Below are 26,564 nucleotides of genomic sequence, written 5' to 3'. Positions count from 1 at the left end.
ATAGGGGCATCCTTTGAGGAAGAATCCCGTTCGTTTTCAATGGTACTGGAAGTACGGGTGTTCGGCAACCCTCAGTAATACCAATCGGAGGCCGTTGTCGGTTGCACGATATGAGCTACTACCTTGTTAGGGTGTTTTGACCACACCCCCTAGACGCCTTCATCAAATCCCTTTAGCGTGAACTCGGTGTTAAGTTGTCTAAAGAAAAGACTAGCTCATTTGTCTTTAGTTGTCCTTTCTCCGTCTTTTTGATGGTAATATCCTACTTCATAAAGTAATCCTTAAAAAAAACGTGACCATGAACTCACGAGTCTATTGGGGCACTAATGAGAACCTACGCACCGTACGTCTTTCTAATGCGTGCATGTGGTCAATCGCAAGGAAAGCTTCACTGCCAAATTTTGCAGAGTTAATGGGTGGGTGAGGGTGAGTATTGATACTATAAAAAGGAAATCAAAGTACGAGTGCTCGTGGCTAGTGCCACCGGCTTGGCTAACACAAGCCATAAAAAGGAAATCAGAGTATGAGTGCTCGTGCCAAGGTGGGTGAGTGTGAGTATTGATACCATAAAAGGGAAATCAGAGTACGAGTGCTCGTGGCGAGTGCTATGGGGCTAACAAGCCATTCTAAAAGTAGAATAGAGGTTAAAGAAAGTAGAACAAGGTGAAAATTTAACTAGGTGTGCCAAAGGACCTCACCCTTAGATTATGACAACCCTTAAATCCCCTCTCTCCATCATCCTTCCATCATGATAGCATTCTTTTAAGGCCCTTGCACAATTCCCACAATAAGAGAACCCAAAACAAACTGCTATGGCTTTGCCCTTGGCATGCCAAAAACATGTGTAAAATCACACCAAATGTCTTTCTTTTAGTGGATGAATGCTAAAAAGGATAGTATGAATACTACGAAGCCATGTGGCACATTCTAAGCTGTTAGATCAATTGCCCTATTATTAGCTACTTACAATATAATTAGCAACTGGCCAAGCATTCTAGTTGTGTATGGAAAAGTTGAGAGAGACATACTTGGAGGCACTCGTTCTCCTTGTCCCATCCAGCCCCCTCCAGGAATAGGCCTTTCACATAAATGCCCTCTTTAGCAGACTCGCTTATCTCACTCTCATCCTTTTTGACAATCGAGAATTCCCATGAAAGTGAGTCGATGGGCACTAGATTTTTCCTTGCTGTCGTCTGCATTACTGCGGTCAGAAAATCTGCTGGATACGTGAACCCTGCTAACCAATAGACGTATGGATACGTCCCCTCTGCCCATGCCTTCAGCTCCGTTATCCTCTGTAGCAAGTCTCTTGTCCACGACCCCAGCGGTTTCAATGAAGGATAGCACCTGCCCAGTACCAGAAATAAATGAATATATGCATGAGATGCTAATGTTTATACTCTGTTGGAATCTACGCACAACGGAATCATCTTAATCTGAAGTGAGAACAAGTTAGATTTTATTTGCTGAATTACCGTCTAGTCTAAAATTCTTGCTAATGTCACGTTGGTTTGTAGAATCAAGGAAGTAAAGAAAGTTAAGCATAAGGCATTAGAAAATAGAGGTATAGGATAGGAACGAGGGAACTGACTTGATCCATTTTACTGGAACTTTTGCCTCAGAAAATGCTTTATACATGGTTCCCAGCTCTAGGGACATGACAACAAGTCCCTGGATGCCTTTTTGCAGATTCACACAAGATTCTCGTATTTGCCTCAGCAGAATGTTGTAACGTTCTATTTCTTGGAATAAAACAGTGTGTAGTGCTGATGGATCTCCTGACTTTTGATTTTGTATGTCCACCAAGTCAAACGGTTCTGGCACCTGATGGCCATTCAAATTTGATTGTGAGGTCTATAGCTATGTGATACAAGGATAGTTTGAGCCACAGATGTAAGTATTTAAAGGATGTGAGGTTGATAGATAAGAGAGACAACCACCTGTTGAAGGAGGTCTGTGGCAACGTTCATAACAGTCTCTTCTTGACTTACTCCACCCTTGCTACTTGTCGTCTTTGGTTGTAGATTCACAATCGTTGTCAACATCAGTTTACTGGCTGAGAGTTGAGATGCAATATCTGCATTGGTATGCTGCCCAAAAGCCTCTGGTCGATCTACTGTTGGCCATGTTTGTATGAACTCTTTGTGGGTCTGTAGTGTTCCATCGTCAGGGACATGGTAGATTGGAATGGTTGATAATGCAAAATTTGGAATTGAAAGTGTTTCTTCACAGTAGAACTGGTTTAAATAGGAGGAAAGCACTCGACGATCTATTTCGTCTGTGACACGGCCACCATAGTTGGCCTCTGATATGAGGAATTTCAAGGCCTCGAATGGGGTTTTTTCATAAGCATCTAAGTATGTCTTCAGGAGGTCATCTGACACCTGCCAGGCACGATATACGTCTTAATGGCAGGTGTTGCATTGCTTGTTTCCTCGACTTACTGAATTTTATTTCAAAAAACATTGAGACAATTTTACAATATATGTATTATTTCAAGATGTGTAGGCAGTGCTCTTGTTGTCCATGTCAATGTGGAAGGAATTGCAAACAGATCTACCACTGGTGAAGCGTGCAAAGAGGAGATTCCTCAATAGACATCTTTTACTTGCATTCATTACTCATTAACTTTGGATATTGTGACTTAGTTTGCAGCAAGGACATATTCAATCATCTGTCCTTTTGTCAATTCATATGCCTATGTTGGCTGCATCATATAAAAATATTTCTATACATGTTGTGCCCTGTTTGCTGATTCGGGGTAGATCTAGTTAATGCCTGTCTTTGCTTTGCTGAGTAATTGTTTGCAGATTGGGAGGTTTGCGATTTCAAAAAATTTATTGAATTTTTTATTATGATTGTCTCTTAAAAGGTGCTTGGATAAGAATGCCGTGTTATGCAAGTCTAAAGTATTACCTGGAAATCTGTGTCATTAAAATCATATGGAATATTGAGTCCCAAAGTGCCAAATTTCCGTCGCTCGAGTAGCACGCTATGAAAATAGGCAAGACTGAAGAAGAGCTTTTGATATTTGGTCTGTGCCTTGCATTTTTGGAATGCTTCTTCTGTAGTTTGACTGTACAGTCTGAGTACATTTGCACGTAAACCCTGCAGTAAAGGTTGATCAGACTTTGAAAAGCTTTTGTTAAAGATGCAGCCTCAGATATTACTAGTAAGAAGAGGCATTGACTCAATCAAAAACTATTTTGCGTCTTGTTTTTAGTCAGTACAGGAAGTGCTGATTCAATTGTAACTCTTAAAGACAGCCCTGCGTACAGCAAATCAGAGAGCTTGCAAACAGCAGGTCATATCCCTTTGAGGGGAGGGATAAGGACTATGCATTCAGATTTGGTGAGTCACTTTGGATCTCAACCAACATGTGCAAGCTTGACTTTTACAATTTCCATTGACCTAAAGCCTGATGTTGGTGATAACCACTTTCTTTTGTTGAAAATAGATCCCTCTATTATGTGGAAAGTGCCACCACGTACATTACAATCATCCACCTTCGTATGTGGGAACCAAGTAGAAAGAACTCCACCTACAAATACACACATGACAAAAAAGATAGGTGAATCCTCTCATCTGCGGACTGCCAAGAAAGGACTCCAAGAATAAATTCCTAACCTCTGGAGAACCATATACGTTGGAGGTGAAACATAGCCAGCAGATGCACAGCGTCCAACACGAGAACTTGATTGATTCATGTAGGCGCCTTAGATACCAAAGGTCATAATTGTTGACAGTGGTAATTGGTCAGGACTGCCCCTGCTGTTGGAGATTAGGGTCCATTGTCCCACCTGTAAGTCCCCACACGAAGAGAGCACAGGAACATGGTGGGGGGCATCAGAGTCTGCTGTGTGTGCATCAAGTTTGTATGCCACATGGGGAGATCTAGTTGGAAGGGATAATCCACAGGACAGCCACGTGGGCAGCGGTGTAGGCTACCATGTGGACTGGGGCTGCCATATGGTTCACTGTTAGAGGTGGGCAGAGCTCTGAAAAAAGGGCTAATGGAGTATTTGCAGGGCTTCAGAGGGGCAGGTTGAGGGGCGCAACAATGAGCTAGGGGGGGCAGGATGAAGGGGAGAGAGCGCAAGGAAGAGGAAGGGGGGATAGGAGGGGAGGTGCAGAGGGGGGGGGGGGGGGTAGTGAGAAACAGTTTAGGGGAAAGATAAGGAGGTGGGGGGGCAGCACGGCAGGGGGAGAAGAGGAGAGGGAGAAGCAGGCGAGGAGGGGTAGAGGAGCAGGAGGTGGAGGCAAGGAGCTGGGGGTTGGAGGCATGTAAGACCAACAACCCTTGTAAAAATCTACGTTACAATCATTCTGGCCAAGAGAAAATCAAAATCAAGGTATCCACGCTCAAGATTTGAAAGGAAATTAGTGTTGGCTACATAATGAGATTGCTAAGCCCATATTATACGTCAATATTACTCTTCAACATGCATTCTCGAGGGTCGTATTAGAATCTCTAGTGTTTAGTTATATTACAAGATCAGAAACCCATATACTTTGTCTGATATCAAAGAGATAACTTGTCTAGGATGCATAATGTATATATGAACGAAATCCCAATAACACCTATGAAAATGATAGAGTGCAGACAAAAGAGGTATCCAAGGCTCATATGTAAGCCAAGCAAGCACAAGCTATGTGCTAAATATATAGGACATGCAAGACTGGTATGCCCACAATGCACATATACCGCCACCCCTTTCTTTTCATTTTTCTAATGCAAGATGTGTAGGAGAGATTTGTTTAGATTGCTCATTCAAAGAATGCATTGAAATCGAATGCCCAATGTCATGTTGGACCATAGTGTAGTTTGATAAATCAGTTGCAAAAAGTAAACCCTAGAACAAATGCTAAACTTTCATGTGGTAGTATATATGTCGAACCTAGCAGCTTACTCGAGGGTTGAAGGGGGACTCGAAGGTAGGCAACCAATAGGTCGCTTTCATGGATCATTAAAGGTGGTCAAGTGGATGTATAGCTGCATTTGTTGATCAAGGAGCTGACTGAGCCGGCCATGGTGGGCATCCAAAAGGTACCAAGCTAAAGTTGGCTCATGTAACTCAAGTGATTAGAGACCTATGATTAGCCATGGGAATGTGGTTTGCCTCCCTTCAGAGTCCTTAAAAAGAGGGTCTTCTTATATACCGGCATGGCATGTTGAAATCTAGATTAATAACAAAATGCTAAGAAAATTAAGTTTTTAGGGCTGAATTATTTACATGAGCTAACCTTGTTAGCCCTTAAACATGCTAAATCAATATCATGAAATGTTGACATTAACTCCCAGCTTTTTGGCTTTCATAAAATCTCAATGCACAAAGTCGTAAGTAGAGCCTTGCAAGAAATAATCTCGATCACAGCATCTCTTGGAGAGTTCTCACATGGCCGCCTTCTTATGCCCGTGCAAGCTCAAGGTGAGAGAATGTAAAATGGTAACAAGCTTCCCAAGGATGATACAATTTCTGCTCATACACTCATTTCCTTACCCTGAACCTTGCTGCATTGACAATATAAGCAAAAATCAAGCCTAAAGCACCTAGGAAAGTACTCTGCCCAAATCAAGTCTGATTCATAAAGCTGACGAGAGATATGCTTGCAATGCTTTAAAAACATAGAGCTAAGGTGTCAGCATTAGCTACTGAAGAAAATGAAGAGTATCTAGGATCATGGGTCATTCGCTTCACCCAAAAATGAGCCTAATTTCTCATCAACACAAATAAATGGTCCAATCCGTATCACACTTTGTTGAAAAATGTGCTTCTCTCATGAACAAGTTTGTAAGGAACTTGAGATAGGCATAGATGTATTCACTTGATGCCAAGGATATTATGGATATACACTGTTGCTCACTTGTGTTCACAACCTGTCTCCACTTTGTTCCTACACATATGTGGAATAATTCTTTTATGCCACATGGCACTCCTCCCAAACGACAAAATGGTGACAGGGCTGCACGAAGAAGATAAGGCAAAATCTAACGGCATTGATCGCCATAAATTAGAAGACTAGGGCCTAAGACTCAATGTAGAAGAAGAACGATGATAGAAAAGGCTCAAGTCCAATTACATTCCTAACGTAAAGATATCACTTCTCCAAGCCCCTTTACTACCCACCATATGTGAAATAATTCCTTTTATTCCATATGGCACGTCTCTCCATTTCCGATAATGCTTTCTCCTTATCCTTCCGTGGACCTTTAATAAAATTTCTTTCTTTCTTTCTTTCTAAAAAGGATTGTAATACAAAACTCTGATATAATATCCATCTTGGTATTTGGAGGCTTTGGCTTTTTGGGTATCTTCAATGGGATCCAGGCAAGTGGGAACACATTGTAGTAAACAACCATGATCTGGATCATTTTCAGGGGACAAGTTTCTAAAGAATAGTATTGTGAAATTCTTCTGCAACTTTGTGCTATGGGCAAAAGGGGATCCCTGCCATACTCAGCAGAACTGGCTGTGAATGGGGAGGACAGGAATGGAAGGAGCTGGTTGTATGCCCGGTTTGGGATCTTCTCAGATATCTAAATGAGCAGGGCTGTCTTCTCTCATGAGCTTGCCCATTACGATTGAGACTATGTGATCCCTTAGTACTAAGGGTTACAGTTAGGGGGTGCAAACTTTTAACAACAAAGTGGAATCTTAAGTATTCTGTAGATCTTTGCCCTCAAACTGGAAAAGCAAGAAGATAATGCACGTGCAACTCATGCTCTTTTTTCTGTGTGTTGAAAGTGGTGTGTTTGAAACTCATGCTCTTTTTTCTGTGCGTTGAAAGTGTGGTGTTTAAAGCTTTCTAAGAAGGGGAGGAAATTTAAAATCGGCAACACATGTAGTTGTTCATTTCAAGAAGCCTTGGTTATGACAATTACCTTCGGTGGTTCTGCTGTCATTTTCACACTACGTTGTAAAATAGAAATGGGAAATCTGTCATTTGGCTCACTTGATAACCAGAGGCGAAACATTTCATGAGGATTGCTTTTCTCCAGTGCTTGAATAATCTTCTCAAGTTGAGGGAGCCAGCTTGTCATGAGGTGGCAGTTTGCTAGGAAAACCCAACTGCCAGTTTTAACCTGTCAAATAGGCAGTGCTTCTTTTAATACTGTTTTGTAATTAATATTCTAAAAGGATTTCTCAGGCAAGTATGTACTTGTGATTGGAGCGCTTTTGTTTTTCATTTGCAATGTCAACAAATCATACCTCCATTAGTCTAAGAAATTTTCCCATCTCACAATTTTAAAATCATTGAAAACTAAGGTAAGAGTGAAATACACATATGACACATGCAGACACCATGAGCGAAATGCACACAGGCCCATGCACGCATATATATGAAGGGAGGGAGAGTGAAATTGTATCAGGTATTTTATAAATATTCTTAGACGATTCAGCAGGAATATGTGATTATACTTGAGTTAATAACTGCTCTGTTCCATAGTAAAATACAGCATGGTATCTCATATGAGAGAAGACAAAGTATTCCTCTCACAAGTCTGCTTCTATCTCACGAAGACAAGACCAAGGTGCTCTTCTCAGCCTCACGAGAGAGGTTCTAGGCTGTGTACTCAGTTAATGTCTATGATGACTTAAAGGTAGGTGAAGCCCCTTGTTTACAGTGCATTGGCACACTTGTCCATTTCTGCTATTATTTGCTGAGGTGGTGACTCTTCTACTTAAAGGATTACTCAATGGACGAGGGTGAGCATGTCATATTGATCGGAATAACAAAAATCTCCACGTGTTGAATGAAGAAAGTGCCATTCATTTCATCAAAGAATTCTGAAGTCGGTAAGTCATGGGAGAAGCTCAGAGCTTAGATGCTAGGACCACACGAGGTGAGCCACCAAGTCCATGTCATGTGGCTTCTTGAACTTCTGAGAAATACATCTAGACATTATAGGATCCTTGTCATAGGTGGACATTTTAGATGCCCCCTTTACGAGGAAGGGGTTAGAGCTCTAGGAAGCATCTCCAATCCACAGTAGATCTAGTGCCTCTTAGATTCTTTTCCCCCTTGCTACCCTCCCTTCTCCCATTGCCACCCTATTTCTAGCTCTCACCTCAACACTACCTTGATGCAGTGCTTGGTTTGGCATGGAGAGGTGTGTGACTCAGAAGAGGAGATGTGAGGTCTTGAAAGCATACGGTTGGGCTAAGGGAGATAGTGGCCTATCCATATCCTTTGGGTCTTGGAGCAAGATTGTGAGAGATTACTCGGCCTCTCCATTTGTAAGGAGCTAGTAGATGGAGGGGAGAGATCCATGCAGCCATCCTAGAGGCTTGGTGGGAGGGATTGGCCCTAGCAGCAACGATGCCCAGCAATGGATTGGGTCAAAATGGATGTAGCTGTAAATGCGAAGGTGAGTCAAAACGGAGCAATTGTGTACGTGGGTCTTGGACGTGTGGTTGGAACACTGGCACTCCAAGCTTGCAAGAGAGGCTTATCGCTTGGTGACTGTAGCTTGAGTAATGTCTTCATGGACAAGCTAATCCCTTCGAAGGTGATCCGTACATACATGTCAAGTCGATACTATATATATTAAAATTTTGTGTGCATGACTGGAGTCGATATTTGAAGGTAATAACCATGGTTTTGTCGATATGGATTTTCAATCTCTTTGTCAAAAAACTTCTGAGAGGCCCAAAGGTTTTGTCTGAGACCATCTACATAGGTCATGATCTACTTAAAGTAAAATTACTATTACTGTTTGGACCTAGGTATTCCTATGCAATTATGGATATAGATAGGTAGCTTACCAAAATTATGGGTAGCTTTTTTGAAATATACATCGTAATAGTATATTGTGTTATGGTATCTTACTATCATAGTAGAGTAGTTGTGGCTTAAACTCGCAGTAGAACTGTCTCAAGAACAGCCCGATTGCAGCCATAGGAGAATCATCGAGCACCAAGAGCTATCAGTACATATCTCAATTATTGGTGGTAAACCTTGGCATGGGCTTCCTTGCCATAAGAATGGGTACAATGGATTTTTCCCCCTATCGGAGCCAGAAAACAGAGGGAACATTTCGTGGAAAAGTTGGGTCACCATGGTCCTAGCCAAGGGCTCCCAACCATGTGCGAGTTACTCTATTTGGAACCTGTTATGAGCTTTGTCTCTCCCGCTGTGAATCTTCAATACTTTGTCATACATTAAAAAGTAGAAACTGAAGTGGGTCTGGGAACCTTGAAGCAATCTGGGCCTGGTTTGTCAAGGAGATGATATAACATGTGATCATGCCTGGTCATAGGTGAGGATGACTTTTTCTCCTAAAACTTTTGGCAAAATTCTGTACGGTCATTGCTCAAGAGAAACTGAATCATCCTCTTCATTCTAGGTAATGAAACTCTCTTTTTGCAGCAGATCAAATGCTAGTATTGTATTCTAGTTTGTCTAGCACTGAGGAGTCCTTGAGCCTTCCTGTGAAAAAAAGGTTGCAATTCTCATACTTGCTGTTTTGGGAAACAATGCTTATGGGAGTTTTTTTGTGTGGAATTTGTAGTGTCACCGTTTGTGAGGGACATATTGTTGTGTAAGAGTGTGTAGCACAAGTTTAATGGAGGCAGTTTTGGCCTCAAGAGAGGGGAGGATGTCAATGTGTGCAAGGAGACTTTATGGATCGGCATTATAGAGGTCATCCAGGTTGCTGTGGAAGTGAATCTGGGTAAAGGCCTCCAAGGAGTGGAGGTCCCAAGAGCTGAAAACCAAGTATGCATGGTCAGTTATGGTGGCAAGGTTGAGAAAACCAATGATGTATATTAAATGCTCCTCCAGTGGAAACATGTACAGTTCTCCTGCTTTGGCCATCTCTTCATCAATTTTATATTGCTGCATGGCTCAATCCCCAAACGTGATGTGTTATTTCCTGTGGGTATTTGGCTTGCTCCTCTCCTGTGGGAGGTCTCTAACATGGGGACCTTTCTTTGCATGCAAAATATAATGTCAAGCAATAGGACAAGGAATAAATTTGGGGCCCTCTTCTAAACAAGGTCTAAGGCATATCATTATGACATGAGTGGAAAGTAGCAAACTGTAATATGCAAAGGATATCAGTTTTATATCGAACCAAAAGTATCTGGCCATGCAGCTGGAGCCTTTAACATCTCCCTTATCCTGTGTTTTCCCACATGTATCCATGAACTATTGGCAATCTTTCTGTGTGTGTTGGACTACTTGTAGTAAAATCTCTCCCTTTAAAGGTATTAGAAAATGTCCTTGGCTTTGAGGATAGGGTGCTCTTGCAACTTGGACGGCCATGCAGATACGATTGACCGCGTGCGCATGCGCAAGAGAGAGAGAAAGAAAGAAAGAAAGAAAGTTTATTAAAGTCTTCGGAAGACCGATGGGTCTATGAGACTGTGAAAAACCTGATACAATGAGCTGTGGTAGTGGAGCTACTAAACGAGCATCCATACCAATGTAGAATGCAAAAAAATGCAAAATGACAGTACTAAATCCTAAGTACAACATAGTCATATCTCGACTATATATATCAATCTCAGCATCATCGTCGACATCATCATAACCATCATAATCATCATCAACAGCAGTAGGACATCATCTATCATCATCAACAGTAGAGAGAGAGAGAGAGAGAGAGATCACAAGGTTTGACATTGGGCACTCTGGACTCTGTGGAAAGAAAAGAATCATAGAGTCTTTAGAGAGCCTACTTCTTCCATGTACTACTTTTTATGGATCTCGCTCAGGTAATCCTTTTATTATTGCTTGCCTGTTCATTAGATAGATTATGTTGTTTACTTGTCTTACAATCAAATTTTCTGATCTTGTATAAAATATATGGATTTCACCCCCCAAAAAAAAGTGTGTGTGCGTGAGAAAGAGAAAGAAAGAAAGAAAGAAAGTGTATTATTGTCCACTAAAGGCCAAAATGGGCCCATGAGAGAGAGAGAGAGAGAGAGAGAGAGAGAGAGAGAGATACTGCTTTCTCAATGAGCTTTATAGCTATAGGTCCTTGTCCTTGACCGAGGGCCACTGAATGGAATTGATCTGCTAAACCTTTTGAGGCTGCAAATTGCTGAAGTGAACTAGTTGGATCCACACCTGCGCAAGTCAGATAATTTTGTAAACTGCAAATGTGAGGACCAAAAAGAAAGAAAGAAAGAAAGAGTTTATTAAAATCTTTGAAAGGCCAAAGGGTCTACAAGACTAAAAAAACCAGATACAATGAGAAAGAAAGAAAAGAAAGAAAGAAATTTTATTAGTGTCTTCGGAAGACCGATGGGTCTATGAGATTGAAAGAAAACCTGATACAAATCACAGTAAGGGTGGAGCTACTGAAACGAGCATCATCACCCGTGCTGAATCCTAAGTCTAATCATACATAATCAAATACATCTGGATGTAATAATGAAAAGGACTGGAGCGGAGCGGAATCCTTTGTATGTCATGTCGCCTTGGCTGGTGCATAGCCGGTGATGGGACGCTGGTGCATGTCAAGGGGTGCCGTGCGTCTCGGTCTCTTGGACAAGGCTCGACGCAAGACCAAAGCCACCGTGACTCCCGTGGGACGTATCCCGGGTCTAAACAATGACGAGAGGTCCTTCAGAGTGATCTGTGTGTCCCCTCGATGTCTCGTGTGTCGTGCTGCGATCGTCGGGTTGGGGTCTCTGTCATATTTGCAACTAGAGACTGGACGATCAATGTCACTCGATGGGAAGAACTCTGTGATCCTACTCTGAGAGGTGTCTGATGATGTGGCCAAGCCCTGTTGCCTGAGTAAGTGCTCTCTATGTCGGACTCCCTCGTGAATGAAGACCGCGAGGCATCTCTGATCTGGGTAGGCGAGGAATTTGGAAAGGAGCCCGGAGCCGTCTCTGAAGAGGCAGTGGTAGCGACCTCGGATCTCGTAGTACACTGGGCACCTGAAAATAAAATGCTCCTCCGACTCAACCTCCTGATAGTCGCACAATATGCATAAGCGATGCTCCCTAGGAATCCCCTCTGCTCTGTTGCTCTCTATGCGGAGGCGGTGTACTGATACCCGAAACTGTCCGATGGAGATCCGTAGTGAGTGAGGCATATGAAGCTCAGTGTACCCCAGTGGTGTGATGAATCCCTCCTCCGAAATGCGAAGACAGTACTCTCTGTAGAAACTCAGCTTCACTGGAAGCTCCCTCAGCTCCAACCAGGTCCTAAAGGTGTGTAGCTGCAGGAGATCCTCTCGAATGACCTGGTTGGTATGTGGCCCAATCGGGATGGTGGGTGGGAGTACCGGAGGGGCATCTAAACTGTACTGAAAAGGAGGTATCCTATCGATGTGGAACCCTAGTCTCACAAACCATCTGTGAGTCCATGCATACCACCATCGCTCGTCTCCCTCTGCTGCCAACCTCATGGAGGAATTGAGAGCCAACCATGGCAACCTCTGTCTTCCTGATGTGCAGTCCCCATTATGATCTAACCCGGTGTAGATATGTGATGGTCTGAAAGGCTGCATCTAGCTGGAGTGGAGAAGCACCAAACTCGTCCTGAAACCCGGTGTAGATATGTGATGGTCTGAAAGGCTGCATCTAGCTGGAGTGGAGAAGCACCAAACTCGTCCTGAATGATGTGATGTGGTACAGATGGTTTCCCCCGGATCATCCGTGAGAGCATGAGGATCTACAAGCGCTCCACCTGTGTCCACTCTATCTCTGACATGTCAGGCCCCCAACAAGGGCTGCCATACATACCGGCTGGTCAGACCAAGGAGTCAAAGAGGAGAGCCTTGGTCCGAGGGTCCTGGAAGTGGGAGTGAAAACAGTGTCTCTCTAGTCGAGCCAGTGAGGCGTATCCCCTGCTCAGTTTGGCCTGCATCGCTGGTCTCATCGTGAAGATCAAGCCGGAGAAGATGACCCCCAAGTAAGTGTATGAGGATACGATCTCAACTGGTGACCCACCCAAAGTAAAAGTAAACTGCTTCCGTTGCATGTTTGCTCGAGAGGTGTTAAAGATCATGACCTTGGTCTTGCCAAGGTTGACCTCCAAATCATGGGATAAACAAAAATCCTGCAGTGCATCCAGGTGTCGCTGGAGCCTCTCGGGTGTGGACGACAAGAGTGCCACGTCATCTGCATAAAGAAGAATCCCGATGATGATCCCGACAAGTGAGTAACTAGTCCCTCCGAACGTCCCCATGAAAGTCTCAAGCTCATCGATGTAGAGGCCAAACAGGGTCGGTGATAAGGGACAATCCTGTTTGACCCCTATGGTACTGAGGATCTCATCTGTCCCAGGCATGCACACACCTGTATCACTCACAGTTTGCTCACCCCAAAAGTGTAATTGAACGCGCCTGTACGAACTCGGCCTGAGACTCTCTCATGCAGTGCCATGATTGCCCAGATGATCTCCTGATCAAATCCCAGTGTCTGTAGGTGTGTGATAAGATGAGCTCGAGGTACTATGTCAAAGGCTTTGCGAAAATCCAGAAAGCAATAGTATACCCTCTCCTTCCGTGATCTGGCCTCCTGAATGACACTCCTAAGTGTGAGTATGTGATCCATAGTCCCGTGGTCTCACCTGAAACCGGCCTGACCCTCTGCTCTGAGCCCTCTCATCTCTGCGAACAGGCTGACCGATGCATCCAATACAGCTGCATAGATCTTGGACATCACATGTCCAATCATGATAGTCCTGTAGTTACTCGGGTCCATGGGATCCCCTACCTTGTGGATGGGGTGATGGTGTTGAGTGTCCAAGTGCGGGGGAAGCCAAGGCAAACAGCATCATTGGATAGCTTTGCTAGGATCGGGGCTAACGTGTCAATCCCATATGCGATAAACTCAGTGCATAGCCCCTCGTGATCCTTAGCTCGGCCATTGTGCAATTTCAATGCCGCGTCCTTGACTCCCCCTCTAGTGAACAACGTGCAAGTGGTGGGACGAGGTGTGTGTATGAGGTATGGAGTGGGTTGGTGTGGGACATCATATAGATGGTGTGCATACGTGTGCCAGACTCTCATGTCGGTGAGGGGTGATGGGGACCTACGCTCAAGGAATCTCCGCCAAAAATCCTTAGAGTTGCTGCTGTACAAGATGTGCAGCAGCTCCTCCTCATTTTGACAAAGAAATGCCTGCTTCTTCCGACGTACGAGACGTCGGTACTTACGTACCGTGTCTAGTGTGTTCGGGAGGTGACATCTAGTTTCAAGTCGGAGCTGTCGGCGATAAGCCTTGCACTCCGCATTGTACCAATTGTTGCAGGGTACAGAACCAAGAGGTGGTGGTCTAGTGGACTGTGTGGTATGGGGAAAGATTTGGAGGGCAGCCTCGTGGAGTGTGCGACTAATCAGGGCAACACGGTCCTCTATGAGTGGTATGTGATCGATGTAGGTTAGGAGTCTGTTTAGGTGTCCAGAGTAGGCTGGTGAGAGGCTGTGATCAAAGTGTATGTCGTGGTAGGTGTTGTGCTTTCTATGTGGTGTGTGTGGTGTGGATAAGCGTGGGGTGGCGATAGTGAAGAATAGGTATGTGTGATCAGCTCCTGGAGGGAGTGGTGCTACGATGAAGTCGGTGATACATGAAGTGAAGGTAGGGGATCCCATGATGTAATCTACTACACTAGTGCCCCCCCCCGTGTGGAAAGCAAGTAAGGATCACGTTGCCCTAATCACCATGAGGCTGCACTTCACACCTTCTCTCACACTCCTCACTCTACCCACCCACCACCACTTGGGACCGTCCCTTGCAACAGATGGTACAATGGTGAGTATAAGGCTTTACGCCGTCAACTTAGATTTTTAAAAACACACAACCTTCTGATCGAACCTGACACGATACGTGAGTACCGCCGATTGGGTCACAAGAAGAAACATGAATTTATCCGCCGTAATGAGGAGGAATTACTAAACATTTTGTTTAGTAACAAGTCCAAGGACTTTTGGAGGAGATTCCTCGAGAAATGGTCCTGTTCACCCCTCACCGACACTCAGGTTTGGTATGATTATGCACACACATTATATGACATCCCAAATCAGCCTGTTCCTGACCTCTCACACATACCTCGTCCTACTTCCTGTACACTCTTCACTAAAGGGGGTGTTAAGGGTACTGTTATGAAGCTTCATAATGGTTGAGCAAAAGATCATGAGGCTGTATGCATTGAATTCATTGCATATGGGATTAACATCCTTGCCCGGATCCTAGCAAAGCTCTTTAATGAAGGTGTTTGTCTTGGCTTCCCATGCACTTGGACTCTTAACACTATCTCACCCATCCACAAGGCAAGGGATCCCATGAACCCGGGGAACTACATGACCATTATGATTGGGCATGTCATTTATGCATCACTACATCAGTGCTTGATTCTAAGGTCAGTCGATTCGTAGAGATGCGGGGGCTTAAAGCATATGGGCAAGCCAGATTTTGACATGATCATGGGGACTATGGATCACATTCTCACACTTAGGTGTATTATTGAGGAGGCGAGGGCACAAAGACAAAGGGTTTATTGTTGCTTTGTGGATTTCCACAAAGCCTTTTATACAGTTCCTAGATCTTGCCTCATCAGGCGCTTGTAGGACTTGGGGCTATGATCAAGAGATCATTTGGGCTATTATGGCACTTTATGAGAGAGTCTTAGGCAGAATTCGAAGACTTACAAATCAGATTTTGAGTACAATTGGGTTCAAACAACGATGTCCTTTATCACCCACCTTGTTTGGCCTCTACATTGATGAGATTGAGGCACCTTGTTTGCACTTTGATTCAGATATTGCTTTACGCAGATGATCCTATCGTCCTCAGCAAAGGGGCTCCAGAGGCACTTAGATGCACTATAGTCTTTCTATGAGTCGCATGATCTGAAGGTCAACCTTGGCAAAACCAAGGTCATGATCTTTAATACCAAGGTCAGGATGCATCGGGAGCATTTTACCTTTGATGGGTCACCGGTCGAGATTGTTTCATCATATACCTACTTGGGGGTTATCTTTTCGGACCTATTTTCACCATGAGACTGGCAATGCAGGTCCGCTTGAGTCGAGGATATGCCTTGTTGGCCAGATTGGAGAGGCAGTGTAGTTGCAGGAGATCCTCACGTATGACCTAGTTGACCTCATGATATGGGAGTGGGAAAAACAGCACATCAATGCTGTACTTGAAGGGAGGAAGTCTGTCCATATGTAACCCCAATCGCTCAAACCATCTCACTGTGTGTGCATAAAACATCTCTGGTCACCTGCCTCTGATAGTGCCATGGATGAGAACAATGCCAACCATGGTAATTTGCTGCGTCCAGAGGTGTGATCTCCGTATGCCCTAGGTAGGTAATGACCTGAAATACTGCATCAAGCTACAATGGTGGAGAACCAAACTCAGCCTAAATGATCTGGTGAGGAACTGATGGCTTACCACGAATCATCCGTGATAGGATAAGAACCTGTAGCCACTCCACACGAGCCCACTCAATATCTGATAAGTTTGGCCCCCAACAAGGGCTGCCATACACATGCCGGACCTGGTTGGAACCGATTGAGCTCCTAGTGAAGCTCAGCTTCTACATATGACTGCCTACATATCTTAAATGAGGGGTATATACACGAGTTTATTTACCCCATTGATTGAGGCTCTCCATTGGGCAGTTCTTGGTCTCTTCACATAGAGTTTGTATTGAGAGTGGTCGGGTAGAGGGTCTACCTAGGGAGCGATGCACACTCTGTGTGATCTACAGGAGGTTGAGTTGGAGGAATATTTCATCTTCAGATGCCCGGTTTACTATGAGATCAAAGGATGATTTTATTGTCTATTCAGAGATAGCTCTGGGTTGTTGTCATGATTTCTCTCTTATCCAAATCAGAGGTGTCTAGCTACGTTCATTCACGAGGCTGTTAGACATCGCGAGTGCCTATTTAGATCTCAGAGACGACAGGAGGTTACCCCTATAGACTCTTCCCACAGCATGATCACGGAGTTCTTCCAGGGAGACCTCATAAACTCCCCTCCTATAGGCCCTAGGCATGATTGGGACTCAGAGCCAGTGACACGGAAGCTCAAACAAAGGGTTGAGGCACAAATTACACTCGGGGACATTCCTTCCATGTTCAAAGTGGGAGCGCGACTGATTGGGGTCACTGTCACCCTGGTTAGACGTAGAGCTGTTACCAGGAGACAGTGTGGGATTGTATCAATAGGGAGCTGGCAACACTCTATATCTGACTTCATGCGACCACTCCCTCACTCTTGATGAGGGGGGGACCACAATTGCCTTGGAGCACATCTCTATTTGTATTATGATGTCAGCCGCTTTCATGAGGATGTTGATGATAGTGATGCTGTAGATGACTACTATTTTGATATGACGATGTAGGATATAAACTTGCTTTTGTACGGGTGTGGATGCTCGATTAGTAGCTCTACCCTTTCTGTTGGGTTCTATTCAGGTTTCTCACACTCTCATAGACCCATCGGTCTTTTGAAGACTAGAATAATCTCTCTCTCTCTCTCTCTCTCCAAAGTTGAGAAGATGGATGCTAGTAGGATACCACACAAGGTGATGGAAGCTACGCGAATCATGTGCTAGCATAGAGACGGGATCTACATCGGGATCTACAGCTACACAAACAGTTTTCGCACCAGTAGGAGATCCTGCCATTGCCCGAGCTCAGGCAGAATGGGATAAGAAATTTAGTTTGGTGAACAGGAACTATCCCCTATTCGCAAGTGCTTGATTGCCAAGGAGATTTACTGCCCTGTTTTTCTATCCGTAATAGTAATTATGTATTATGCTGAACTTATTATCATTTATGTGTTCAAATCGTGCTCGTCTAACTAAATCCTAATTCCGCACACTTTAGAGCAGGGGGTGACTTGTGTCGTCAACCCACATGAACACAAGGGCGTCGTTCACATGAGGATATCAGACAAGCATGATAGCCCTACCCTTTCAACTTTCATGTGTATAGTTCAGGATTAATCATAAGATTGCTAAATTTCAACTTAGGAATCCAGACAGCTATTTTTAGAGTGCTTTATCATAAGGCTTTTGGAAACACATATTTGTTGTTAAAATGGAATACTGAGGATGAATGATCACTCTATCTCAACAAGTCATGACTGGTGCTTAACTCAGTCCCAAAAAGAAGCCCTAGTAGCTCACAATCAGGCTGAGGTGCTGAAGACACAGGCACCTAATTCCTGGAGGTGACCTCCTTACAAATTGCCCAGGCTTTTCAGAGAATGTAGAAGCAACAAGCTACATTTGAGAGGGCTAGGATTCGTTGTGCATTGATTTACCTTTGTAGATATGAAGATAATTCTTTAGCATGTCTATTCATCGCTAAATTTTGGAGGACAGAACACCACAGAACCTTAAAATTGGATACCTACTCAAAATCCCTGAAGGCAATGCATGTGGTTCCCTCTTGTTAACATGGCATTATACTCAAACTTACATAAGTGTTACTATCTTTAGCCTTTTTATGTGATTTTTAAATTCATCTAAGCTGCCTATTACAGATGGTTGAATGCATAGTAAATGCTTGCAAAGTTGAGTGCAGTATGCAAAAGGATGATGTGTTGTAGAATGCAGTACAAAGGAATGTTTTCTCAAAGGACAAAGGTATTTCTCCCTTTCAACTGTATCTGTGCAGAAAATGAGCCCGATGAAGAATCATATAGAGGTTTTATGAGAGTCAAGTGAACCTGCAGAAAGAATGAAAAGCAAAGGGCTGACTCGAGATGAATCACTGAAAGACTCGCCCAAATCTAACATGGGTGGCTCCACAAACTTTTGTCCAAGAACATTTGCTACATATGCTGCTGTAGCGAACATTAAGCGGTCCTGAAAGAAAGCCACAAATCTTAGATAAAAGTCAAGTAAATCTTGATCCTTTATTTTTTGCGATCTTATGCATCACATTATACCTGCCGAAAGCAACGGAGAAGGATTAAGCGTTGTAACTCGTTGCACTTATCTTCCCAATCTCCTGGAAGCTCCACATTTTCTGGCTCTGATGTCTTGAACCATGTTTCCCATTTTATGGTATCTTGTTGCAGACTTGTCACCTGCATCGACAATTATTTTTCTGAGATATTACATAACATGCAATGTTTATAAGGTGCGAAGGCATGCTATCCAAACTGAGCTCTAGCTTTAAATCAGTTATATTGTTAACAGACATTCAAATTCTTATATTTATGATACTTTCAATATTCATGCTAAAGCGCTTTGTAGCACAGCTAAAATGGATGTTTTGGTTGTAGAACATCCTAAAACTTCTCATCGTGCTTCGTTTGACTTTTTATCTCTTTTATAGAAATGCCCCACTTTGACTCAAACATTTCTGATTTGGCAAAATATCTTCCCAATTCCATAGCTTTTCCCGCCTTAGAACAACAAAGGAATCTTTTATCACTCAATGTAGACATTTGATCACTTTGTTAATAATGAAAAAAGTACACACAAACTTAATATGAAGTCTTTTATCTATGGTGTATCAGCCTTAGGCATGTTTAGAATGATTGAACATAAGCTTAAAACAAAAAGTAGGGATCTAAACACCTTGTTCTACTCTTAGTTTCTAATAAGAGTCAAATTGAGTATGCGTGTGCTTTGATCTTGCATCCTTGTAGGAAGCGGTACACAAGTGTAAGTAGTTCCTTTAGTTTTATATGTTTAAAATAATTCATTCATCTGTCATTCATTCTTTCATTCATAAATATGAAAGAGAGAAAGAGAGAGATTTTATTCCTATTTTTTGGTCTCTTTTGTTTCTTGATTAGGTTGTTTATTTTTGCTCTGTCACGTTCTTCCTTTCTTGTTATTTTTCCCTTTTGCTTAATTGACGTATTTTAGTGAGCACTGGGTTTGCCCAAGAGACTCTGTGGGTCTGTAGAAACCCTATGCTTGGGCATGGATTACGACATGAGCATTGCTTTACTTGCTAGGTATGTTTACCTTTTATTTTTCAAAAATTATAAAAGCTCATTTTTCTTCTCTTATGCTTTCTCTTTTATTTTCTTTGTAAAAATTTGGACTTTAGAACAACAAAAATCTAATTTTGTTAGAGACTACAGCAGGGTTGAGGTGGCATTTTCAGCCTCAACCTTGGTTTCTTTCCAGCTCATTTTGATTGTTTTGTTCCCTATTTTAGGGGGGTTCCCTCATGTACAGCATGATGTATTTCCGCCGTGAGCTTGCTTACGCGGGTATTTTTCATACTTAATAGAAGTCTTTTCAAGGGCTAAAAAACAATCTAATTTTGTACGATTGGATATATTCTAGTCTTACAAATGTATATATATTTTTATCATTTAATTACTAAAAATCCATGAAGATTAAGAGGATTAAAATACAAGTGCACTATCTAAATATGCATCTTAGAAAAGATTAAGAGCTGCTGTTTTTAATCTCTTCCTTGAGGTGGGAAAAGCATGGGTGTTCCTTTTCTTCTTGTTGCGGTACCAATGCAAGGAAGTGGAATGAGAGTTTGGTAATACAATCTTTCAATGGTTGCAACCATTTATATGTGCATAAAGAACAATTTATCAGAAAACTGTTTTAGAAATCTGCTTTTTGTTTGGACACTAATATAGTATACTTTTTGCAAGGAAGGTTTGAACAGCCTTAAAATACCCAGAAATTGAGACAAAAAAGGGAAAATTCATCATAGATAGCTTACAATGTTTTCGAAATGGCTTGGTAAAGAGGTGGCAAGCTCTGTAATGTCATCCCAAGAAGATTCTGATATCCATTCTGGTGCTGGATTAGGAGGCTGTTTGGACTTATCCAAGACTGAGCCTCCTCGCAAGAAGAACTGCCATTCATCAAGTGTGATAACATTTGACGCAAGCAGAATTTTGGAGCATATCTGCATTTAGGCAAACAAGCAAGAGAGAAGAATCAAGTTTTGATGCCTTGGCAACTTTCTTTTTCATAAGGCATTGATAGAAAGCTTAAGCTTGCACTGCATGTAATAAAACAGCAATGCTCTTTAAATGTGGGGAGACTTTCAACTTTATTTTAAGGAGTCGTGAATGGTAAGAAAGCTGGGGCATGATGTATCTGTGTTCTAAAATTTTGGACTTTTTATTTTTCTTGATTGTCAAAATTTGGCATCGAACATGCTAAATCAAGAAGCTTAGGGACACCGATGTGGGAATCCAAATTCACGCAATGCTTCAATGCTGAACATGCTTACAACCAGCCAACAATACTTCATTTTGGGCCCCTTGTGGGTTAAGATTAGATTACTCTTCCTACTAGCATGGTAGGATATGACAGGGCTTGGAATGTGTCCATTGTTTTTGTGAGTATTTTTGGTATGATAAATAGGGAATTTTACTAGTTTAAACAATAAGCATATTTTGAACACAGCAAAGGGTTCCTTTAACCATTACTTGTCTGTCTATTTCTTCTAGTCATGTTTTCCAATTCCAGCTTCCTAGTACTAACAGCATGGTAGGATATGACAGGGCTTTGAAAGTGTCCATTGTTTTGTAAGTTTTTTTGGTATGAAAAAATAGAAATATTTTGAAGGATAGATCAATGTACACATATTGTAGTCTTCATGTTTATTATTGTGGTCCAAAGTTGAGAAGTCACAAACCTGCAGTGAAAGCAGCAATTTGTGTTTCTCAAACAATCCACGTGATGTATATCTATATACAGCGTACGTATGATAGTCTATAAGACTTTTGATCCTTTCACTTAGGTTATCAGACCTGCAGACAACGATTTGCAAAAGGTGTACTTTTAAATATGAGCATACTTAAAACTTGCAGATGTCAATTGTCCAGTGAACATGAGTGTGCAGACAATAGGCTTTAAAAATTGAGTAGATAGCATTCAATTGTCCAATGAAGATGAGTGGAAAGATTTACAAAATGTATGCCTTAAACTTCTTATGCATTAAGAAAATTACATAACGAGTGTACCCATCACAACGTTATTACAATGTAGTATGTTTTGTCCTCCTAATAGCATGCTTTAGTCTCAGGTTTACTGATGGAACGTTTGTAGATGCATGTCTTAATTTCTACACGATGGAAAGGCTCTAGTTTGACCAGATTTTTAAGATTCGTTTGTTATTACCATTTAGTTTTAATTCTGACAGGAATATCGGACCAAGCAGCTCAGTTCAAAAAGTTACTTTGTTGAACGAATGATTGATATGAGAAACAGCTCTGTGTATGCTTCAAGAGAAAACTGGTACATTGGATCTATTGTTACTAGCTCATTTAGGATGAAGTACAGCAGGGATGCTCTTTCTGCACATGGTTTGTATGATGCACTTGCAACCTCGATACTCTTTGCCGTAACTTCTGCCACCTCCAGAGATTTTCTAACCTGATAGTTACAGCAAAGCATAGAATGTGTCAACTCATATGGCATTCAATAACGCTTGCACACAATTATACTATTTGTTTTCACAATCAAAATTACCCAGTAAATCATACATTCAGGATCATGGATGCTTCTTCACTGACAGATTCACTTTCCACAGACTAACAATTTGAGCCAAAATAAACACTATTTTTGTGTAGCAGGAAGAATAGCAACTATAATCTACAATCTACTCAAACCTATGTTCTACTTTCCTGGACGATTCTCCCCCAAATCAGTAAAAATAAGCATTCCTATACCAGTGTAGGGTTGCACAAGCCATCTCCTATATTTCAATATAAACTTGGCAGTCCTTAATGATAAATTGCCCAAGCTTTGATGCACATTGTCTCATATTGAAAGAGTCTTTCATAGGACCATAATATGGCAGAACATCACTTATACTCGGCCACTTCGGGGCAGTGCTCTAGGCACGTGTGCCTCTTGTTTTGTACTTGTCCCTCCACTCTAGTCCAAATTTGGATGTGGGAACAGGCACAATTGAAAGGGGGGGGGGGGGCGCGGGGCACTGTATAGGGTGATGTTGAAAGATACTCCTAAGGGGGGGGCAGATCCCATCTCTTGGAGTTGGTGACTTTCTTTTTTTTTTTCAAAGAAAGGAACCTTCTATTAAAGCTTGAAAGATTTTCATACAAGACAGCAGGGGCTGAGTATGGAAAAAAACCGAAAAAGGCTGAAAGAAAAAGCCGGCCTGTTCGCCTAAGGGATCTCTGGAACTGGGGCTAACAGCCAAGTGGGGGGACTATACAGCCAGTGAATCCCTCATGGAGTGAAGATGTGGAAAACACCTGCAGGCCAAGCCTTGCAAAAATGAGCACGCCTCTTGATAGTCGCCTTGGAGCTTGGAGTCCCGCGCTCCCAGGTGGACCGTAGAGTGTAAATGATATTCTGCCATATGGCAACTAGGGTAACCGTGGGTGTGTTTGAGGGGGGGGGGGAGGTCCTAACACTTCCGGAAGTATTACCGGAGGCCTAGGGCCACTGGTGCGAGAAGCAAGTAAGACATGTCATAGGTGTCATTGATGGTACGTAGGCAAGTGCTAGTCGATGGTGTCAACTATGTGCAAGCGGTACGAGTGCTGAAGTGATGTGAGCAAGAAGAAGACCAAAGCAGAACATCATTAAAGCCAATCCGCGACGTGAACGGAGAAGAACTTCAACCACATGACATAGGGTCCATTGTACCAAGTGAAGGGAGAGGAGGGGAGGAGAACACAACAAGAAGAGATCTTAGAGAAGCGAGCAGAGATGGGAAGTAGCATAGGTCATTAGAAAGCAAGATGATTGATACACCAGGAGAAGATACACACGAGGCGAGCTCTTGACTCTAGCCTCCCACTCCTTCACTCACGCCCCCTCCCTTGCTAAAATGTCCCTCCTTTCCTCCGTTTCCCCCTCTTCACCTTCTCCTCATCTGCTCCCCCTGTTGGAAATCTCCTTCCCTCCTTCCTATTGGATGTCTTCCTGCATCCTTAGCCGTTCCACCGTTTGTCGGCCGCTTCGTCCTTGATGGCTTCTGCAACACTCCAACCTGTTCCGAGTCAGTGAATCTCGTGCTCCATGTGTACTCTTGTCTATTCCATGTGCTCCTGACACTAGTTGGTTGTGAGGGTTGGTGCACTGCCTATACCTCTTAACTGTTGGACTAGGGAACGCCTGTGTACTTGTGAAATCTACTGGATTGCTTCCCATGTGCACCAACCGGTGTACCCCTGTGCACCATTGTGCCAATACTTCACTCTGATCAACTTTGACCATGGTCGATCGAGGTTGAGGTTTGGTACTCTTCAGTCATATGTTGCTCCTGTCATATCCAAGTCATGTCCAATCATGTCCAAGTCATGTCCAAGTCAAATCAAGTCCATGTCAAGTCATGTCCAAGTGATGTCAAGTCATGTCCGAGTCAAGTCATGTCCATGTTAAGTCATGTCCAAGTCAAGTCATGTCCTGTTTGCTCCAGAGTGACCAAGATATGAACACATGTGAACACGATGCGACTAGGTATGACCAAGGTCTAACAACCTTGGCATGTTGCTAAGGTCACCATGTGACCTAGGTGTGACCGCCACTATCATTCACCGTCCCGGTGAGTGACTGAGGGTCTGTGTGAGAAATTTAAGTATAAATTGCAAATAAGAAAGTGACCTTTTGGTTGACATCCCAAAATTGAAAAAGAAAGGGCTCATGGCCTTACAACTCCAAAACTGGAATACAACTGGCTCATGGCCATACAACTGTGAAACTGAAATAAAATTGGCTCATGGCCATACAACTCCAAAATTCCTTTATTTACATGAGAACTGCAGAATCCAAATGCACAGAGCTCGCAAAAAGAAATGCCGAAATGAAAGATCCAGGAGCTACTGCTTGCTGGATGAAGGTCAAGGAGGGGGAGGGTGTGGTGGGTGTGTTGATGTTCCGAGGGTGGTCCGCTTTAATGCATACAGAAGCCGTTTGTGTTCCTGGCTCTGTTCCTCTATCTGGGCCTCATGGGTGAATAGATCTCCTGAGGAGGATGCGAAGTAGATATCCAACATATCATTCTGAGGCAGTGGAGGACAATCAGCTTGAAAAGGTATCTTACTCTTAACAAAAATAACCTCGCCAAGTCGAGTTTCCAGTGGGTCCTGTTCAACAGCCTCCATACTCGGATCAAGGGTCAATCATCGAGACACCTAGGGTGGTGTCTTCGCGTCACCAGTGGCTCCCAAAGTAAGATTCAAGTTCAATAACCTGTGTCGCTCTGATGCCTCTCCACCATGAGATCCCAAGGCAGAGGTCCCTGCTGCCATAACTACTGTCAATGGACCCCCTGAGCTGTGGGGCCAATGTCCGTATTTGTGCATCCTACTGACCCTAATGAGATGATCGGAGGGGGGATGGTCATGATTGCGGGGGAGATAAGTGGTAATGTCATGCCATGGTGGGTGAGATTTGAGGAGGGCAGAGGAGTGACCGGGAGAACATCATCAGGGAATTCAAAATCTACCTCCAAGGGGATGGATGGAGAGGCAACTCTTGCATGAGCAACGGATGACAAAGCTCCAGAGGCTGTGGCCCAAGAGGGGATGGCTCAGAAACATGTGCTACATATGTGGGTGGAGCAAGAGTGGGTATGGAGACGAGAGAGGAAGAGGGGACAGAGATTGATGCAATAGAGGCCGAGGATGCTGGGGCTGCACTAAGAGCCGTGCAACTGTTGCAGCCCACCACTGGTGCAAGAGGTAGGTGAGGTGAGGTTCACAAGTACATGTGTGTGTGCCTCTGCATGTGCGATTTCGAACAGTGGCCCGGAATGTTGAATAGAAGAGGGATGCAAAATCATATGAGTGATGGTGAAGAGAGCATTCAGAGCAAGACGGATACCTTTCGTGATGTAGTAATGCCCGGGTGGTGAATAGAAGCGAGTGAAGAAGTAGCGAGTGATCACTGCTTCTCTGCTTCCACCTTCCAAAACCTTTTTGCAATCATATCCCCTCCTATTGGGTTTGCATTGTGAAAGGAATGAAAGGAGATGTGGTGATTCGTTGGAAGGAGGTTGAATAGGAAGAGCAGGGAGCCCCATGTATTGTGAGACCAACTTGGGTGTGAGAAGCTGCCTGGAGCCCATGAACTCAAAAGTGTCGGTGACGGAGTCATAAGATCTGATGAATTCTGTACACAGTTCCACATCCACAGGAGGAAAGAGGACCTTGTCGAACTCAATTAGACAGAGGGTCAACACCGAGGATAGTTTGAGGTTTGGATCCAGAAGAGGTTTAAACATAACCCGAATGTGGAAGAGAGGAGGGGTGGTTATCGAAGGGCTTTGTATCTCTGTTGGCCCACCCGACCCTTCTGAATGTGGTCTCCGTGTAGAGGGGGTGTAATCTGAGCCCCCATGGTCAGAAGAAGAGGCATTGGAGCTCTGAGAGTGGGAAAGAACCTCCCGCTATTGTCTTGATTGCAGTGGCTCTCCATCCGAGGTGATAGTGATGTCTGAGCCAAGATGGGGATGCAGGGTTGAATGCATTCACTGATGAAGTAGGCACTGATGATGAAGTCAGCCAGGCTAATGTAGTCAGCAATGCTGATGAAGTCGGTCCTGCTGTAGAGGATGCAGGCATGGATGAGGTCATGTGCATTGCATAGGCTGCCTGGGACGTCATGGCGGTATAGAAAGGGGTGAAGAGCTTATCTTTGGGCAACCGTGGCTTATACTTGGG

The 26,564-nt window shown here is 43.4% G+C and overlaps 1 protein-coding gene across 1 annotated transcript in view; it reads right to left on the bottom strand.

Annotated features, from left to right (window-relative positions):
* Positions 1–974: 974 nt before the first annotated feature.
* The window catches only part of LOC147885929 (dynein-1-beta heavy chain, flagellar inner arm I1 complex-like), a 629,024-nt gene continuing 603,434 nt past the window's right edge, over positions 975–26,564 (bottom strand). Inside the window, exons 62-72 of the mRNA XM_087396248.1 lie at positions 22,106–22,302; positions 21,563–21,677; positions 20,636–20,824; positions 18,879–19,019; positions 18,657–18,795; positions 10,955–11,076; positions 6,884–7,084; positions 2,917–3,108; positions 1,941–2,384; positions 1,592–1,824; positions 975–1,347 (exon numbers count right to left, since the gene is read on the bottom strand). Of these exons, the coding sequence (XP_087252374.1) occupies positions 975–1,347; positions 1,592–1,824; positions 1,941–2,384; positions 2,917–3,108; positions 6,884–7,084; positions 10,955–11,076; positions 18,657–18,795; positions 18,879–19,019; positions 20,636–20,824; positions 21,563–21,677; positions 22,106–22,302 (2,346 nt within the window). The remainder of the gene's footprint in view (positions 1,348–1,591; positions 1,825–1,940; positions 2,385–2,916; positions 3,109–6,883; positions 7,085–10,954; positions 11,077–18,656; positions 18,796–18,878; positions 19,020–20,635; positions 20,825–21,562; positions 21,678–22,105; positions 22,303–26,564) is intronic.

The sequence above is a fragment of the Dipteris shenzhenensis genome, chromosome 25 (assembly GCF_047967505.1).
Source record: "Dipteris shenzhenensis isolate YYH24624 ecotype China chromosome 25, Dip_SZ_1.0, whole genome shotgun sequence".
NCBI lineage: Eukaryota > Viridiplantae > Streptophyta > Polypodiopsida > Gleicheniales > Dipteridaceae > Dipteris > Dipteris shenzhenensis.
This window is presented reverse-complemented; position numbering and strand designations above follow the sequence as displayed.